Source organism: Acipenser ruthenus, chromosome 4 (assembly GCF_902713425.1).
Source record: "Acipenser ruthenus chromosome 4, fAciRut3.2 maternal haplotype, whole genome shotgun sequence".
In the NCBI taxonomy this organism is placed as follows: domain Eukaryota; kingdom Metazoa; phylum Chordata; class Actinopteri; order Acipenseriformes; family Acipenseridae; genus Acipenser; species Acipenser ruthenus.
In genome coordinates, this window is record NC_081192.1 from 56,880,661 (window position 1) to 56,901,589 (window position 20,929).

At 38.8% G+C, this 20,929-nt stretch overlaps 1 protein-coding gene across 4 annotated transcripts in view; it reads left to right on the forward strand.

Annotated features, from left to right (window-relative positions):
- The window catches only part of nsmce2 (NSE2 (MMS21) homolog, SMC5-SMC6 complex SUMO ligase), a 66,455-nt gene extending 50,906 nt beyond the window's left edge, over nucleotides 1-15,549 (forward strand). For 3 of the 4 annotated variants that reach the window (XM_059022588.1, XM_059022587.1, XM_059022589.1), the window contains 3 exons: nucleotides 6,923-7,029; nucleotides 7,671-7,777; nucleotides 9,491-9,776. In XM_059022588.1, the coding sequence (XP_058878571.1) occupies nucleotides 6,923-7,029; nucleotides 7,671-7,777; nucleotides 9,491-9,758 (482 nt within the window). In that variant the 3' untranslated portion in view covers nucleotides 9,759-9,776. Of the gene's footprint in view, nucleotides 1-6,922; nucleotides 7,030-7,670; nucleotides 7,778-9,490; nucleotides 9,777-15,203 lie in introns of those variants that run through there. The other variant, XM_033999178.3, reaches the window with a different exon arrangement.
- Nucleotides 15,550-20,929: the final 5,380 nt, after the last annotated feature.

Consider the following 20,929-nt stretch of genomic DNA (forward strand, 5'->3'; position numbering starts at 1 on the left):
AATGAAGACACAAATGTGTCCAGGCCATTTTAGAATATCTTTGTAGAATAAGCAATAATTCATCTCTTCTCACAGCTTCTTTGCTTTATTCTATGACATACCAAAGGCATGTAAGTATACATGATAAAATAGCTTTTAATTTCATTACTTTTCAGGAGGAATGAAGCATTATTTCAATGAGCTGTAAGGGTACCAACAAATTTGAGCACGTCTGTGTGTGTGTGTGTATATATATATATATATATATATATATATATATATATATATATATATATATATATATAGTAAGGGATTGGTCAGTAAAACTGGGAAAACAATGTAAACAAACTGGTTGGTAAATACTTCTTATTGTGCAGAGACAATATTTGGCGGCATTAGGACTATGTGGAAGCTACTGGAGTCAGGGTCCAGTCCAAATTAATGAATTAATAATTCAATTCAATGTTTTGTTAATTTTCTTCAACAATGTAATTGATTGGCATTTAAAAACTCTGTTTGTGAGTGTTGGACGAGGGAGAACGTGAGGAGTTTGGTTAGTGACTGGAAGAAATTATTTGTTATTTGATTTACCGGTAAACGAACACTGAAACAGGTATTTGGATTTTGACTTTGGATTGTGATTTGGTTTTGATGACGAGGGAACAGGCTTCGCCTGCCTCGTATTCAGATAGTATCAACACCTGTTTAGTTAGGGCCCGAGAACGGGTTAGGCTTTTGTTTGGTTTTCTTTTATTTTGTGTATGTAAATAATAAACACATGCTACAGCGTTTTCACCGCATTCTCGCTGTCAAGTCTTTGTTTAAAGGAGAAAAGATCTGTGACTGGAAGGCAATCCATCATATATATATATATATATATATTGTAAAAGGAGGGAGGGAGTTAATTGCTCCCTGTGAAGGAATCCATGTGCGAATGCACAATTAGTGTGGGGTTTGTTTTGTTAAATTGTAATTGAATGATTTGTTAATTGTTATGGCAGTTTGGCACGATCAGTGCAAATTAGTGCCAGCTGCCCACACTCGTTACTGTGGGGCATATAAGCCTCACAGTTAGTTGGTTCGGGGTTGCTGAGTAGAAGGAGGCGGAAAGGTGCTCTGTCTCCGAGCAGTCGTACAAAAAAAAAAGTAAGTGCTGTGTCAAACCTGTGTGGTTTTCGTGTGTGCTTGTTTTGGCAGGTAAACGGCTTATCCGTCCTGCGAGCTAGTCAGGGACTTACCTGTGTAGTCAGCGCTCCAAAATGGAGTTAGGTGTTTGTTTTTGTGTTGTTTTGTTTTGGTGTTCTGTTTGTTAATTAAAAAAAATAGCACAATCTCTCTGGAAAACCATACTTTTGTGTCAGAGTCTGATTTTAAAGGGCTAAAAAAACCCGAACCGCAAGGCTTGTTTTACTATATATATAATATATATATATATACACACACACACACAGCGGTGCAAAGTCTTAGACATGTTACATTTTTTTACTCTGATGCATTATGAACAATTTTATCAACAATTTACACATAAGGGTGCAGAGTTAAGGTTGTGTGCAATTTCCTAACCTTTTGGACTTTTGCAACCAAACCTTAATGTTATCTTTGACCATTGTTCCGTAGTCCAATTTCTGTGTTCATGTGCATATTAGCCTTTTGATTTAATTGTATAACCCCTTTCATATGTAGCAATAGATAGTCCACCCTTACCAAGTTTACTTTGGAAGCGAGAGCAAGCAAATATCCACTGGTTGCAGATTTGCTATACAGAAACTTTTGTACAAGTGGGCTATGGAGAATGTACAGTATATACATACATACATATATACAGTGCCTTGCAAAAGTATTCAGACCCCTGACCAATTCTCTCATATTACTGAATTACAAGTGGTACATTGAAATTTTGTTCTGTTTGATATTTTATTTTAAAACACTGAAACTCAAAATCAATTATTGTAAGGTGACATTGGTTTTATGTTGGGAAATATTTTTAAGAAAAATAAAAAACTGAAATATCTTGCTTGCATAGGTATTCAACCCCCACACATTAATATTTGGTAGAGCCACCTTTCGCTGCAATAACAGCTTTATGTCTTTTGGGGTAAGTATGTACCAGCTTTGCACACAGTGTCAGAGTGATTTTGGCCCATTCTTCTTGGTAGATTTGCTCCAGGTTGTTCAGGTTGGTTGGACGACGCTTGTGGACGGCAATTTTCAAATAGTGCCACAGATTCTCAATGGGATTGAGATCAGGACTTTGACTGGGCCACTGTAGAACCTTTTTGTTCTTGAGCCACTCCAATGTTGCTTTGGCCTTGTGCTTGGGATCATTGTCCTGCTGAAAGGTGAATTTCCTCCCAAGCTTCAGTTTTTTAGCGGACTGAAGCAGGTTCTCTTGCAGTATTTCCCTGTATTTTGCGGCATCCATTCTTCCTCCAATTTTAACAAGATGCGCAGTCCCTGCTGATGAGAAGCATCCCCACAGCATGATGCTGCCACCACCATACTTCACTGTAGGGATGGTGTGTCTTGAGGCATAGGCAGTGTTAGGTTTGCGCCACACATAGCGCTTTGAGTTTTGGCCAAAAAGCTCTATCTTGGTCTCATCTGACCACAAAACCTTTTCCCACATCGCAGCTGGGTCACTCTCATGCTTTCTGGCAAACTCCAGACGTGCTTTCAGATGGTACTTTTTGAGTAACTGCTTCTTTCTTGCCACCCTCCCATACAGGCCAGTGTTATGCAGAGCTCTTGATATGGTTGACTGGTGCACCATTACTCCACTCCCAGCCACTGAACTCTGTAGCTCCTTCAAAGTGATTGTTGGCCTCTCTGTGGCTTCTCTCACAAGTCTCCTTCTTGTTTGAGCGCTGAGTTTTGAGGGACAGCCTTTTCTTGGCAGTGCCTGGGTGGTGTGATGCAGTGGGGTTTTTATCCAGAAAATGTGACAGCAGCTTTAATGGTTCACAGGTGGAGGCCAATGGTAAGGTAACTGTGTCCTCGTTAGGGCAATTTCTTTCATCGGTGTAAACTGGGAGCTTCCACAGCACAGGGGTTGAATACTTATGCAAGCAAGATATTTCAGTTTTTTATTTTTCTTAAAAATATTTCCCAACATAAAACCAATGTCGCCTTACAATAATTGATTTTGAGTTTCAGTGTTTTAAAATAAAATATCAAACAGAACGAAATTTCAATGTACCATTTGTAATTCAGTAATATGAGAGAATTGGTCAGGGGTCTGAATACTTTTGCAAGGCACTGTATATATATATATATATATATATATATATATATATATATATATATATATATATATATATATATATATATATATATATATATATATATATTAGCAAGTGTCTAATAATGTGTCTGTTTTCTTTCAGAAAACCAGTGTGCGCTGTCTCTCTGCCTCTGTACACAGACAGTATTCTGCGCTAGCCATCTGGTTTTTCCAGTCAGCTTTTTGCGCTACAGAGACATCGCCAGTGCTAATGGCTTTTTAGCTACACCGTGCTGTCAAATTGTCAGGAGCCTTCCGTGTGTCTCTATGCCATTGATGTGTTTGCTTTACTGCACAGACGGCGAAGGTTACTAGATTTTTCTAGTTAGCGGGCAACTGCAGACCCTATCCGTTTTACAGTGCATGCTTGCAGACTGCCAGTGGCCTTTGCAAGTTTTTACCTTCACTCCACTTGTCCTGGTACCAGCCCAGTACCAGTGACTCACTCTGCCGGTACCAGAGCCTGTACGAGCGACCTGGTCGGTGCCAGAGGCGATACAAGAGCTGTAACAGTGACCTGGTACCAAAGTAGCTACCAGTCACCTTTATTGGTACCAAGGTTGGTACCAGTCATCTGACTCTTACCAGAATCGGTACCAGTGACACCAAGACCGTTACCAGTGCTCCATTTTTGTGTACATTGTACACAACAGTTTTCAGCACCAGTCAGCTTACTGTCTGTTCTTGCACCATGCCTGGGTTTCACGTTTGTGCTGGCTGCAAGAGAAACAATCCGGCAGAGGATAAGCATGACAAGTGCATCCGCTGCCTGGGAAGCGAGCAGGCAGAGGGAGGAGATAAAGACTGCAGCTCTTGTGCGGTTTGTGTTCATTTTTCTAAGAGGATACTGTAAAGCAGGCTGGCCCGCTGTTCCAGGGACCGATCTGCATCTCTTATGCCGTCGCAACATGACTCACTCCATTTGTCCCCTGCAGTGTGGTCAACAGAGTGCCCACTCCCTGTTACACCTGGAGCTAGGAAACAAGCCGCCAGGGGTAGGAGCAAGAGTTTGCGCTCCTCTAAACCCTCCACGTCACAATTAAAAATGCGTCACATACTGGAGTGCTCAGAGAAGCGTTTCGTCCACGTGGATTCGCTTACACTTATACAGTACATTACTAAGGCACGGACCGTGAAATTCATTCTTCACCGTGAAAACTCTCTATTTTGTGTACCCTGCACTTAAATCCAAGTAAGTTATGTGTATCGGTCCAGGTTCCTGATGTGATTATAAACTTGTTTCAATTTCAAAAAGAAAACTGGACAGGATTTATTGATTGACACTTAACAGCAGCCAATAACTACTCTGGGCTCTGCTCACTGATTGGTAGATATAATCCAGGGCGGGTTTAGTATCCTAGGCGATCTCAACTGATATTGTTAAGCAAGTGTCAAGTTAATTTTAAAAATCTACAATAATTACTGCAGCAGATCGTGTACAATAGTTTTGCATTATACTGGTGGCAGACTATTGCATACGTTGAGCTACGATCCAGCAGCATTTAGACTCAAACAGCAATCAAAAACAAAAAAGGTTGCAGATAGTGCATTGCTTCAAAACTAAAAGGTAAAAAAATAAAAAATTCTACGGACCAATTTAAAACAATATAATATGTATAAAAAAGCATTAACAAAGCAGGTTACTCTTGATCGCTGCATTGTTATCCTGTATTTGTTCACAGATGCATATTCGCAGTAACTTTTAGAAGCAACAACACAGATTACGTTCTTGACGTAAACTAATATATACAAGACACGTTTTTAATTTAATAGAATATCACATTTCATTAAAATATTATCGATTTGTTATCGTGGGGTCCCAATCGATAAATAATTTGATTATTATCGTTACAAGCCTACTGTCGTATATAACTAATATCGATGTACTCTAGTTAAAATTTGAAAACTTTAGCCTCTTGAATGCTGTATTGGATCAGCAAATAACTGAATTATACAGTATGCAGTACACAAAGATATGCATGCATTGCCCCTTTGGCATATAGACCGACCCTGGTTATATGTTACTGGCGTTTTGTAAAACTATTGTATACAAATAATATCCAGCTTGTTGAAATCTAGACTCCAGATGAGTGTAAATGACTGATGCGACTCCTTCTGTATAGGCTAATACAGAAACAACTCTGAGGTATGAAACAGATTACTGTCCAGGGGTGTAATGGGGTCAAAGCAGACCACCATTTACTACCTTAAGTCAAAAATTTATTTTGGGATTTTACTTTAATAATACAGACACTTTAACTGAATCCCTGCTGCAACTCACATTTGTAAAGGATGCCGTAGCCTAATATTGGCTAATGTCTCTGACTGTCGGACAGCTCACAATGTAGAGATACATGTGTTTCATTGGACCAGAAAAAAAAAAAAAGTATATATCTAGGTTTGAGTAAGGAGGAGAGATAGAGAGCCGCAGTACAGTTTTTCGAGTGAGAAGGGACAAACAGCAGAGGTGAACGTGCATGGAGGAGTAGCAACTAACAGAGGGTTTTGTTGTTTGTTTTTTGTTGTTGTTTGAAAGTAATTATTGTAGTATTGAGTTAAACTGGAGTTGGCAGCAGTTTTCCAGTTTTGATGTACATGCAACTATTTACTCGATTTATTGAAATAACAAACATTCAAGGGCAGTCATTCAGAGATGGTGAGGATCGTCTTCAGCGTTTAAGTTTTTGTTAATCTTTTTTTTTTTAGTTTTGGGGAATGGGGGTGGGGTCTAAACTTATACACTCTAGCAGACAACGATTTTTTTGGTTCTGCAAAGCTACCTTTCTGTCTTTTGGAAAAGTAAGATTCTTTGACATCCTTGCTGATAAAAAGGGCAACTGTCTGTAAGGCTATGTGTTTGAATAAGGGGAATTCCACAAATGAAACGTTTACTTATTATTATTATTATTATTATTATTATTATTATTATTATTATTATTTATTTATGTATTTATTTATTTATTTATGTATGTATTTATTTTCTATATCAAAATTGACTACACTGGATTGACTGTGGACTATTAAGGTTTGCCAGAAATGTACACTCTGTATCCTGTGTTGTTCAGATTGTGATTATTGAAAAACATTATTATTTTTTTATTTTTTTTTTATTTTATAATGAAGTATGGACTACATTTTTACAGGTTGTTTTTTGTCCTTTTCTGCGGTGCGGTATACTAGTTGTTACACTGTTTTCTGACTTCATCCACCATTATTCCTCTGGTAACTGGTGCTGCTGTGTATTGTTTTGTTAATGTTATTTTTTTTGTCCCTCAATTTGCTCTCTTTTGAGAGATGTTGATGCTAAAGCTTCCTGGACAGGGCATAACTTGCTAGAAAAGGATATTCTTGAGATAGTTAGTTGGGTCCTGGTGATGGTGAAAATAAAACTGTTAATTAATAAATTGGTAGGCTTTAACATACCTACCTGGCACCTGAACTGGCACATTACCGTCACAACAATGCATATGCTTCAGTGACATAGTGGGCAAAGTACTTTACGGTTTTTAGCCTATTGTAAATGGCAGTTGAATAGTTAAGTGATCTATGTACTGTAAAAGGAGATATCTACATGTCTGTATGTTTACGTGTGCTATTACTAACATTTGTTATATATATATATATATTTTTTTTTTTTTTACAAATACTACTCTTCTAATAAAGGTGGACTCCAGTCACCAGAGGGCAATGAGAAAGAAAATGAGAATGAGATGGATGATGACATTGCTGTGACTCAGAGCCAAAGGAACACTATTTGTCCCATTACCCAGGTATAGTTTTCCAAAGACATATTTGCTGTCTTATAGTAGTGTTAACTTTTTTTTCTGTGTCTGGAATGCATTGCTAACCATCACTGTGTGTGTGTTGACAGAACATTGAAGTCACACAGTGCTGCATATCTGCTTCATTCAGTGCTGGTGATTTACCGGTGATACACTATCGCCATATTTCTAGCTGCCTTGCATTTGAATTTCCCAGCCTTTTCTCAGTTTTATTTAAATTGAAATTTAAAAGTGTTTTTCAACTACTGAATATACTGTGCATGGGTTAAAAGGGGAGTGTAGATGATGATTTTTTAAACATCATGAGCACAGCACTGGTTACTGTTAAAATGGAGTATTCAATCTTGTTTGGGTATGTTCAGGGAACATCTTAATATATCTTCTTAAGCAAGATCTTCCATTCTAACAAGTTGCTAGCATGTATTTTAAACCTTGTTAACATCCATAGTGTTCACTGTTTTCTTTTTTTTTTCTTTTTTTTTTATTGAAACAATTTTATCTATGTATAAATAGTTGCATGTGTTTCTGTGTAGATTGTGAGCACTTGCCAGCTGCCGGTTAATCCAGCTACTCAATGCCTGAATCTGTTGATCTTGTTTTTCTCAAATACATTATTTTTATTCCTATAGCTGGAGATGGTGTCTCCTATGAAGAACAAAAAATGTAATCACTCCTATGACGAGCAGGCCATTCTTGGACTGATAAAGAGCAGACACAATCAGAGAAAGAAAGCCCGGTGAGCAAATGTGTAATTAAAGGGAAAGTGTAACAACGCAACGCCTTTGTGCTCCATCCTGTGGATAAGATGTTAAATCAATGTCCTATTGTAAGTGAGTTTGCATATATGCACAGTTCACAGCCACCTCTGTAAAGCGCTTTGTGATGGTTGTCCACTATGAAAGGTGCTATATAAAAATAAAGATGATATTATTATTATTATTATTATTATTATTATTATTATTATTATTATTAATGATAAATAATGTATACTGTAGTGTTCAAGACCACTTGCATCTCTTAGTAGATGTGCATTGCTAGCAACCCCATGTTTCCCTGATGGCTGTTACTTTACAGCACCTTAATAAATCTCCTTTCAGGGAAGCCGATGACGTTAATGGAATCATTATCCATATATATGTGTGTGTGTACATATATACAGGCTAACTTCACTAGAACAAACCTGCGACCTAGAGAAATGTTTGTTATATCAGGGTGTTCACTATAATAGGGTTTGGCATTTTTATGTATCAGAATAATGACAAAACAGCAAATTTGAATTGAACATCAATATATAGTATTTTTATGAAGATTCCTTCACAATGATCAACATTTAAACGGTATTGTAACAAGGTACTTATGTCATGTGTGGGTAACCGCATTGCAAGACAGAGGAGTTGGAGTTTTCTGTTTTTTATTAAACACAAAACAGAAAATAAACAAACGGGTCATGTGACGCTACCAACGATGGTAACCACAGTGGACACATCCAAGTCTGTAAACAATGATTTGATCAAACATAACTCCAAAAAGCACGCAAAACAAACCTGTTTCCACGTATAAATTACACCAACACTAATTCCCCCCTGTGGTATGTGTTTAAAAGAAAACAGTAAAGAACTGAAAAAGGAAAGAATGTACACTTACATGCTGAATACAGTAATTACATGTCCTTTCTCTTGAAAAAACTATCCAGCGTAGATTGCTCCTCACACCCGTTGCCTAGTTGCAGTTTGTGTTAAGACGACTGACAGGCAACGATTGCATTCGTCATGCATGATTTGTGCTACAATAGGTCATCTTTGAATTAGCGTTGTCTTTTGAATTAATCAACCATGGTCTTTGTTTTCAGTGAGAGAATAACACACTTGACACTGGAGAAAGTTCAGTGTCAGTCAGTACTGAGATCGTTGTATCTGGGTCGATCCTGTGCGTGATCGTTCTAATAGGGCTAATTGTGTTAAGAACTAGTACTGTAGTTTTAAAAAAAGATGCAGACAAACGCCTCTGTCAGGTCAAAATTTAACAAGTGGACTTTTGGAATATGGAAGTGTGACAGAAATACAATGAGTTTTGGTTGTAACTCTCCCTCCCGACCTGTGAGGGCGCAAAGCAGTGAGAACAGTGAGTTCTTTGGACGGGCTGGTCTGACATTTCTTTCCCCGGGTTGGGAAGTCGGCCAGTCTGGATGAAGGCGAGACTCAGTTGCAAGAATGCATTGACCCGGAAGGGAAACGACATGGCAGCCACAGTTTGGAGAAGCGGTTGCACTCATTTACAAAGGGGTCATGTGTGAAAACATGAAAGGGGGCGGAGAATCGCAATCTGTTCCTTTCGCTTGGTTTGTGTTTTTAAACCTAGAAGGACTGTGGAGAAGGATGTAACAGTATCGTGAGTGTTTTTTGTTTGTTTGTTCTGTCTGTTAGTAATTGTCTTGTTTGTGAATCACCAGACAGCTAACACGATTCCGGAGCTGTCGCCTTGGGCCAGCACAAAGCCGGAACAGCACTTCACCACTGTCACGAAATAAACTGTGTCACCCACCACGAGCACTACAGCACGCACCCAGGACTGGTGACCGTGTTTTGTACATTGTGGGAAAGATACGTGTATTTATTATTTGGGACTGTAACCCATTGATTTATTTCCAGTGCATTACACATTGTTGTGTATTGCCTGGAGTTATTGTTTGGTCACCAGACCGGGATTATAATCATTAAAACCTGTTTCCCACTGGATTACAATTCTCTGTTTGTTCATTGCGCACTGCATCACTCCTGCACCTGTACTCAATCAGCCACTTTGCCACAGGAAGTCACCGTTTTTTGTTTCTTTGCAAGTAAAGCAGTCACTGTACTGCTCTGGATTTCCACCTTTCTCTTTCGGTGAATACAATTCTTGAATCTAAATCAAATGCCTGTCAACAGACAAGTTTCGGTGGGTTCCGCACAGCCTGTGAAATCGCGATTTTCACAGGGTCTTAACTATATATCACCTTACAGTACAATTATACGACAAAAAATTGACTGAATGATGATACCCGAAAATAATCTTAATATTTTTTAAAAAGTAGCTGCCGCAAGTATTAGTATTAGGCGGTGGATTGCACCGATCTACGGCTTATTTTGACCCCCTGCATTCATTGTCACTATTTTTGCTTTGAAAATAATCGGTTATTTATTTAGCAGTCATTTTAACGTGTTAAGCTTTCTAAGTGCTTAACACAGAAGACCCGCCCATTCAATTCTCTGATTGGTTAAATGTTGTGTCAAGACGTAACACAGCTATCCTGTGGTTCAAGATTTTTTTTCACCCTGCAACGCGCAAGTGATCAAGTCTGCTAGAAGTGCAATCAGTCCTTATTGTTAAAGGAACAGTAGCATCTGCAAGACAGATGACAGCCACTTCACTGGGCGACCCGCCCGGCTGAAAAAGGCCTGAGGAGAACCCTGCATAGGGAACGCATTTCCCAAAAAAGATCAATCAGATTAACTAGGCCCGTGGTTCCCAAACTTTTCTTATTTCGTACCCCCTTCCAGATTTACCAGCTGTCCACGTACCCCTACCAGCAGACAGGGTTTATTTTAACCCCTTTAAAACCAAAGCATTGTATAAAATGTACACATTATAATACACATGAACACACATAATATACGGCTATAATAATAATAAATTTACTTTTTTTAATTTTAATATACATTTACTTAAAAACTTAAACAATGGCTTAATAATACTACTCACCATTAATGTGACGGATGAGCTTGTTTGTTCGAGCACAGGCGCATAATGTTTGGAATGATGGGTGATAGCTTGAGTCATAAGTTGTTTTCTACAGAAAGATGCTGACGATACTTTGATTTCATTGCAGCGAGTGACGAAAATCTGCTTTCACACAGGTAAGTTGTAGCAAACGGTATCAAAAGTTTTACAGCCTTGTCCGACAATTCGGGGAACTCTGCTCGCATTTGGATCCAAAACTCAGCCAACTGTTTTTGTTGGAACTCAGTCTTGAGTCCGCCGTTAGTTGAAATGTCCAGAAGTTTCTCTTGTTCTTGCCGCATGTGTATTGCTGTTTGCGTTTTCCATTGGGGGAAAGTACTCACGTAGTCATTGCCTTTGCTCCATCAGTACAGATGCCAATACATTGTGTCCGATGATATTATGTTCATTTATAAAGCTGTCAAGCAACTGAAAAATCTCCTGTTCTGGTAGGCAGCGGCTGGCAAAACAAAATGTCCTCCTGTATTGCACCTTCGTAAATGTACCGCACGTACGCCAGAAGTTGAGCTAAGCCTGCCACGTCTGTGGATTCGTCCAGCTGGAGAGCAAAGTACTGGCTGCCCATCACATGGTTCACTAATTGAGTTAAGACATCATTGACCATGTCATCAATTCGACGTGACACTGTGTTGTTTGATAATGGCACTAACTGAATTACTTTTTGGGCCATCTCCCCAAGCATAGTGCTTACCATGTCTGCAGCCGCAGGTAGTATCAGGTCCTCTGCTATGTTGTGAGGTTTTCCTGACTTCGCAACTCTGTAACTTACTAAGTATGAAGCTTCAAGGGCCTTAATATTGTCATCTGCAGCAGCAGCAAAACTAAACGTAAAACTTTCTTGCAAGCCATTAGCTGCGCCAGCGTCCGCTTGAAAAATTCGGGTGGTTTGTCCTTGTGGTGTTGGTTTTAGGCTGTTATTCGATAGGACTTTGCCACATAAAACACATTGTGGCTGTGGGTATTCACCGGCACCAGTCCAAGTAAATCCCATTTCTGTGTATCTTTCATCATATTTACGTCTCTTTGATATTGTTTCCGTTTTGTTCCTGGTGTCAAGGTTTCGCTTCACAGGCTGAAAGTCACATGTCGAGTCAGTAGTCGTCTCGTCAGTGATTTCAGGAAGTGCGCTGGTACTGGCAAGACAATATTCATTAATTTGGTCATTGCCCTTCTTTTTAATAGTACCTGTCTTTAACCATCTGTCAATTTTCACTGGCAGATATTGCTATTATTGTGCGAAGTATACAAGTTCACCGAAAGAAGAAAAAAAACTACTTCATTCTGAAATCAGTTACTAGATTGGACTGTTGCTGGGCAACTGAAACCACGCTGTACGATGATTGGCGGTGAGAGGGCTCTGCAAGTCATGTACGTCTCTGTGTTCTCATTGGTACATCTTGAATTAAATTAACTACCTTGTTTAGCAAATCCTGACAGAGTTTAGAAGCTTCGTCTTAGAAGCCTATTAAGAAAATGCAATAAAAAAAAAATACATATAATCCGCCATTACACAATTTATTCCACGTACCCCCCCCCCCCCCCCCAAGATCTCTGGCGTACCCCTGGGGGTACGAGTACCACAGTTTGGGAACCACTGAACTAGGCTAATAATATGTAGGGTAAAATGGGTTTAGAATAGAGGTCCCACAGCAAACCGATAGTTGTGTACTTATATAATGGATAGGGACAGACAAACTGTTAAACTAGCCAAAACAGAATAATTGACGTACAGTCAGTAACTTTTCTTTCTTCTGCCTTCTGTACAAATGCCAGTGATGTCTGCAAAATACCCAGGTTCATTAAAATTCATTAGACTTGAGGGGTAGAATGGATAATTACCTGGTCCAGGCCCTGGTACTCTCCCGCCTAGACTACTGCAACTCCCTCCTGGCTGGCCTCCCTGCGTCCGCCACCCGTCCGCTCCAGCTCATCCAGAACTCTGCTGCCCGCCTGGTGTTCTCTGCCTCGCTTCGCCCACGCTACTCCACTACTCCGCTCGCTCCACTGGCTCCCGATCACCGCTCGCATCCAGTTCAAGACTCTTGTACTAGCCTACAGATGCCTTGACCAGACTGCACCCAGCTACCTCCAGACCCTCATCTCTCCCTACACCCCCACTCGACCTCTCCGCTCCGCCTGTACTAGAAGACTAGCTCTACCTCCGCTACGCTCCCCTGCCTCCAGAGCCCGCTCCTTCTCCACCCTTGCTCCGCAGTGGTGGAATGACCTTCCTACAGATGTCAGGACTGCCCAGTCCCTGACCACGTTCCGGCGCCTCCTTAAGACTCACCTCTTCAAACAGCACCTAGAGAACTCCTCTGTTTGTATCCTGGGACACTATCACCCTTCATGTAAATGTGCTTTATTTTGCTCTTATCTGCCCCCTATTTTACTGCATTTAATCCTGTACTTCAGAATACTGTAATATGCCAAGTGTTTAACCTGTAGTACTTTGTATTTAATCATATCCTGATGTAACTATCACTATTTAATCATATCCTGATGTAACTATCACTATTATCTGCTGTATTATTGAATTGTGGTTTGTCACACTTGTACTTTGCTTGAACAAAAGTTATTGTATTTCTTGCTCTTATTGTATTGCTTGTATTGTAACACTTGAAATGTATTTGCTTACGATTGTAAGTCGCCCTGGATAAGGGCGTCTGCTAAGAAATGAATAATAATAATAATAATAATAATAATAATGGCTGACTGGTAGCCATATAAAATACTGTAATTTGATTTCTACAAAATGTTACTACATTATAGTGGACATAGTGGTTAAAAAAGCTCATGAGGACAATACGTTTCCACTTTTAAGCTTTAACACTAGAACTGCCGAGATTTCGTACTACATACAACCGCCGCACCCGCAAAATGTGCGGCTTCATTTTAAAATGACTTCGATATGAAAATGAAAAACAAACAATCAGATACAACTTAATATTTTTATTTATGAACATCATACATAACATTTTCAGAGCAGAAACACCGTATTTACATTGAAAATTAAAGTTGTTTTTTTTTTTCAAAAAGGCCCATGTACATAAAACATGAAAAACTGTAATAAAATAAACTTTACGCAATAAACTTCTGTGTAAACAGGTGTAGAAAGTAATAACAGCTTATGCAACGTGAAAGCACTTTGAGTGAAACAGAGTTCAAAGGCTGTCTCTCTGTCCAGAGTTCTATTAAAGCTTTCTAAGTACAATCTACGCAGAAAACACACTTTTCAACCGTACCAGTACATTTGCCACTGACTTGCCTTTTCACAATGGGTGCAGACATCAAAAGTTCTGTTTTTATGGCATTTAGCAACCTGACATTGTCTTTTATTCCGTGTGCCAGTGGGTGCAGCGCTGGCTGAAGGTTGAGGGGCATTTGCCAGCCGGCTTTCATGTCTCTTTCTTATCAAAATGTTTCTGCTGTAGCTCCAGGGCTAGCTGCAAAATGAAGACCCTCCGAGTGATTGTGTTGCCGGTGCACTCCTTGTACAAAACCAAAGCGTTGATGGCTGCCAGGTCCAAAACATCATAAAAAACAGACACAGGCCACCTGCGAGAACCACCTTTGACAGAATACAGCCGTGCCATTTGATCCAGTATATCCACACCGTACTTCGTTGCATTGTAAAATGCAGCAGTCTCTGACTTTCGTTTAGCATCAGTCCCAATGGTCACTGATCTGTGCCATCCTGCCACAGTATTTAATTCAAATATTTAGTAACACTTAAGAACGGATATGCACGAGATATTCACATACGCGGAAATATTTAAATTTGAATTGCAAAAGCCGTTCAAAAAGCGGCTATGGCGGTGCTAGTGTTAACTATAGTCAATAATAACTTTTTTGCCCCTCAATCACCCTGGATAATCTAAACGATGCTAATTAACTTTCAAAAAGACCTTTTTGTATAACACTAATACAGTACTACTAATACTAACTGCTTTACTCTATTTGTACTTTAAAGTACTTTCAACGGCAAATCCAGTTACATCTATTTTTTATTTTGGTCACTAGAAGTTCACAATAATGAGAGTTGACTATCTTCTATGATGGCATTGTGGCAAAAGTATATTTTGTAAGTTTAAACAACTAAAATTGATTACAACACAACTAAATGTGTACATCGTTATTGAAATGTTGATGAATTACATTATTTTAGAGAGTAAAACAATTGTCAGAAACCAAAGATAATTCAAATAAAAAACAGTGGACCTGATTTTTCCACTGTGGACAAATTGGTCTCGTCATTAATTTACTATGGAGTGGACCGTTTTGAAAGTATTTTGCCTACACTGGAAAATATACGTCCCTACATTTTTCTCTGTCCAGACAACTGACTGACATGCTTGCACTTTATTTATTTTTTTGTTTACCAGTTGCCCTGTGGTTGGATGCGACAATGCAGACATAAAGCAGTCAGACCTGGTACCAGATACAACTTTGAAGAGGGCTATTGAGGGACGGAAGAAACAGGGATCCAGCCGACTGACCATGTGAAAGACATTTATGGTGGTGTCTGGAGAATTAGTTTTGTTTGGAAACCTACTTGCATGTGTTTTTCTGTTTAATATATTTAAAATATATTAATTGCATTTTTTATAATAAAATATATTAATTGCATTTTATATAAGAATACAGTAATTACAGTTCAAGGTGTTGTTATTTTCACCCTATGCAATATTAAACACCCATTTAAGAATAAATATCCAGTATGTCATGTAATATTTGTGTCTGGATAGAAATAACATACAATTGTGTCTTTATTTTCATTTTATACCATTGTTTGGGTACAAATTTCTAATTGATCTGCATTTATTATTTGTTTATTTAGCAGACGCCTTTATCCAAGGCGACTTACAGAGACTAGGGTGTGTGAACTATGCATCAGCTGCAGAGTCACTTACAATTACGTCTCACCCGAAAGACGGAGCACAAGGAGGTTAAGTGACTTGCTCAGAGTCACACAATGAGTCGGGTTGAGGTGGGATTTGAACCGTGGACCTTCGGTTACAAGCCCTTTTCTTTAATCACTGGACCACACAGCCTCCATTTATTTAGCTACAGTTGGTTCCAGAGTACCAGAATTAATCTTACTGTTCATCTTGATTATGCCAATTAAATCTGTAGCAAAAGTAATGGTTAGATGACTTAACAGCCAGTGGTTAATGCTTCATGTAGTTCAGGACAACCCCACATTAAAGGGTATTCTTGAAGTGTTTAACCCACAGTGAGGCTACCCTTCACTCTGACTTGTGCCAAAGTTGACAAATTGCAGTTGTGACTTTTTGGCATTCCCGATGATGAAGACCTAACACTTTGTGAGATTTTTTTTTTCTCTAGGTCATGTTTAATCATGGGAATTGTACAAGAAAAATGAAACTTAAAAAAACAATATTATTCAGTTCAAATATATGTGTATTTGTAGAGCTCAGAAAAGAACAACTTTAAGTGAACAGAGCTACAGCAAGATCTGAGCAAAGAACACAACACTCCTTGCAGTTTTATAATTGCCTGAACACATCCGTGCAGTGATGTCACTTTCTTTCTCTATTCAGTTCTCTATTCTGCCTGGTAACAGACCCAAGAAGCAGAAACATTATTATCGGTGTTTTACAAACCGGAACTCAAGTACCCTACCCTGCTTGTCTATTGTAGATTTTTTTTAAAAAGACTAGTAGTTCATATATAAACTACAGAATTCATACAATCCCCCCTTAGGTGCTCTTTAACTTATAAATAAGAGTATCTTACCATTATACCCCAGAGAGAAATAGTTTGTTTAGACTCAATTAAATCCCAACAGTGATAGATATAAAAATGGTATAAACTGCATCAAGTGGTAGTTTATAAGGAATTCCTCTTTCCGACGGAACTCGGACAATGATCAAATGTCTTTGGCAACTTGCCTGAAAGATTTAAATTTAGTCCAAGCAACAGGTTCCTGTCTAGGTGCGCATCCCAGACCTTACCTGTCACTGGATACCTGTTTTCTTTAGGATTATTAAGTTGATAGTTCCTAAAATTAACAACTCCTTTAAAAGATAGCAAAGCTCTAATGTGCAAGTGAATTATTTTACTATAATAATTGTTTAACAGGTCTGGTACAAAATGAAACATTCTTAATCATACAAACTTGATTACCTGTTACATAGTTCTTAAAATTAGCAGTAAAACAGTATTTTCCATTACCTACTGGACAGTTATAATACAATTACCTTCAGTAGAGTTAACAGATGAATTGACAGATGACTTAACACACCCTGGCAGCATTGCATTCATATTCACAGAACAAAATGTCCATGGTGACAATATTATCCTGTTGTCAGGCATTGGTTCTTTAGCAGAACAGCAGTTTTCAATGATCCCCTAACTCCATTGCCTATATTTAGTAGTTTCTTTGTTCCAAACTCTGTTCAGCTGCACCCCCCATCTTAGACACTCCTGTATAATACACATGGTTTATCTACAACATTCAAAATGATCTGGACAGCATTCAGAACTGGGCAGACACGTGGCAAATTACATTTAATAAAGAAAGTGTAAGGTACTGCATGCAGGCAGCAGACAGTGTGGGGAAGCTATAAAAAAGGCCAACAAGATGCTTGGATATATTGTGAAAATTGTTGAATTTAAATCAAGGGAAGTGATATTAAAACTTTACAATGCATTAGTAAGACCTCACCTAGAATATTGTGTTCAGTTCTGGTCACCTCGTTATAAAAAGGATGTTGCTGCTCTAGAAAGAGTGCAAAGAAGAGCAACCAGAATTATCACAGGTTTAAAAGGCATGTCGTATGCAGACAGGCTAAAAGAATTGAATCTGTCTGGTCTTGAACAAAGAAGACTACGCGGTGATCTGATTCAAGCATTCAAAATTCTAAAAGGTATAGACAATGTCGACCCAGGGGACTTTTTTGACCTGAAAAAAGAAACAAGGACCAGGGGTCTCAAATGGAGATTAGATAAAGAGTCATTCAGAACAGAAAATAGGCACTTTTTTACACAGAAAATTGTGAGGGTATGGAACCAACTCCCCAGTAATGGTGTTGAAGCTGACACCCTGGGATCCTTCAAGAAACTGCTTGATGAAATTCTGGGATCAATTAGCTACTAACAACCAACCGAGCAAGATGGGCCAAATGGCCTCCTCTCGTTTGTAAACGTTATTATGTTCTTATATTTGTATTTATTTATATATAATGTATTTTATATACAGTATATATAATGTATGTGTGTGTATATATATATATATATATATATATATGTGTGTGTGTGTATGTATACATATATATATATATATATATATATATATATATATATATATATATATATATATAGTCACCACCGAAATTGTCACCCTTGATGAAGATGAGCAAAAAAGACTATAAAATGAATAATACCAGTACTGAGCTGTATTGTAATTTTCCAACATGTGGAATATATTTGATTTTATTAATGATTCAATGGAATCAACCAAAATTACACATTTCTCAAATTATTAATTTATTTCCAAAAAAATGAAGTGTCACAATTATTGGCACTCTTGTTATCAGTACTTTGTGCACACTCCCCTTGCAAGGATAACGGCACGGAGTCTTTTTCTATAATGTTTAATGAGATTGGAGAACACATTGGGAGGGATCTTAGACCATTCCTCCATACAGAATCTTTCCAGATCCTTGATATCCTTCGGTCTGTGCTTATGGACTGCCCTCTTCAATTGAAACCACAGGTTTTCAATGGGGTTCAAGTCCGCAGACTGAGATGGCATTGCAAAATGTTGATTTTGTGGTCAGTTTACCATTTCTTTGTGGATTTTGATGTGTGCTTGGGGTCATTGTCTTGCTGGAAGATCCACTTACAGCCAAGTTTCAGCCTCCTGGCAGAGGCAACCAGGTTTTTGGCTAAAATGTCCTGCTACTGGGTAGAGTTCATGATGCCGTTGACCTTAACAAGGGCCCCAGGACCAGTGGAAGCAAAACAGCCCCATACATCAAAGATCCACCACCATATTTTACTGTAGGTATGAGTCTCTTTTCTGCACATGCATCCTTCTTTCGACGCCAAACCCACCGCTGGTGTGCGTGGCCAAAGAGCTCTATTTTCGTCTCATCTGACCATAGCACCTGGTTCCAATCGAAGTGCCAATGCCGTTTAGCAAACTCCAGGCACTTACATTTGTTGGTTGCTCTCAATAAAGGTTTTTTTTATGGCAACCCTTCCAAATAGCCTATTGGCATGGAGGTGGCATCTAAGTGTAGATTTGGAGACCCCAAGATGCAACCACGTTATGTAATTCTCCAACTGTGGCCCTTGGATTTCCCTTTGCCTCCCGAACCATCTGCCTCACTGTGCGTGGGGGCAAGATACACTTGCGTCCTCTACCAGGCAAGTTTACCACTGTTCCAGTGGTTTTGAACTTCTTAATTATTGCCCTAATAGTGTTAAGTGGTATATTTAGTTTTTTAGCTATTGTTTTGTACCCATTGCCTGATTTATGAAGGTCAACAACCATTTGTCTCTTCATTTGTGAGTTCTTTGCCTTTCCCCATGGTGATGGATGACAAATGGATTTCATATGCGTGTTACCTCATTTTTATACCCCAGTGAAACAGGAATGCATGGAAGGCCACATTATAGTTCCTTAAGACTGAGATGAACTTAAAGAAGTAGAATGTTAATGCAGATTTAATTTTGTTTGATTTTATTTATAAGAATCTTTAGGGGTGCCAATAATTCTGACACCTATCTTTTTGAGAAAAAATGTTATTACTTGTTAATAAAAAAACTTTTTCTCTGAGCAATTGTATTAGAATAAAATCCTTCAAGATGCTGCTTGATGAGATTCTGGGATCAATAAGCTACTAACAACAATCAAGCAAGATTGGCTGAATGGCCTCCTCTCGTTTGTAAACTTTCTTATCTTCTTATGTTCTTTTATATATATATATATATATATATATATATATATATATATATATATATATATATATATATATATATGGGTTGTAGGGAGATATGCAAATAAAGCATTACAAGAGCCAATCAAATCGCGTGAAAGTTGCCTAACGGCTTCTACATTCACAGCGTTTTAAAAGTCAAAATACAGTAGCTGCATACATGTGTTGCCCTTTTAGGGGCTCATCAGTACAGAGCAACTGTATTTTGACTTCAGAAAGGCTCAGGAAAGTAAGTAACAAGAAGTAGCTTTCGAGTTAAGGTGAGTGAAAGCAATAAATTAAAAAACAAATGGCTTGTAATGCTTTATTTGCATATCTCCCTACAACCCATTTGTTTTTGTATTTATTGCTTTCACTCACCTTAACTCGATGAACTTAAAGAAGGTAACAATATATATATTGTCACCTCCTGCCCGTCCATCTCGGTCGGCTTACTCCCTGGCTTACCCCTGGCTTACAGTCTCGCAGATCGTTGGAGGGTGGATGGAGACCAAAGGCTTCCTTTATTAGGCGGCGAGAAATAAGGCACTGACTCAGCCAGTTTAACTGAAACCAAATCGTACGGTTTATTAACAAAATAAAGCAACAGTACAGAGGTTGCAGTCAGCACCGCAGGGTCTGTCCCTGTCACTAGGGCCCTCCGTTTAGTACACTCCCACAGTAGCGCAGTACAGCAGTACCTCTCCCTAACACAGCTGGGAATCAGAGTGTCCGAATACTCCCGCTCCGAGTTTATATAACCAGGCTCCTTCCCGCCAAACAAATGTAACAACTTTAGAGACTGAGGAGGAGGGAGTGCTTGGAGTTTTCAATACATAAAACACAACCAATACATACAGTAGAAAACACAGGAGATATTCACATAAACTAGACCCCACTAGTATAACAATACCCCCTCCTTAAGGGTCAATCGTCCCGATGACACCAATTGCATTGACACCACATTGCTTCCATTTGTATGGATTTATTTATTTATTTTAACCTACAGGGCTACTCCCCATTGTACCTCCAAAGGCGGTCCTGATGATTCATTTTAGGTGTGGACCTGTTATCTTTCCTAATGCCATACACCACCTCATTTACTTTCTTACACACTGTATATGGCCCTTCCTGCGCGGGTTATGAAACCACACTTTGTCTCC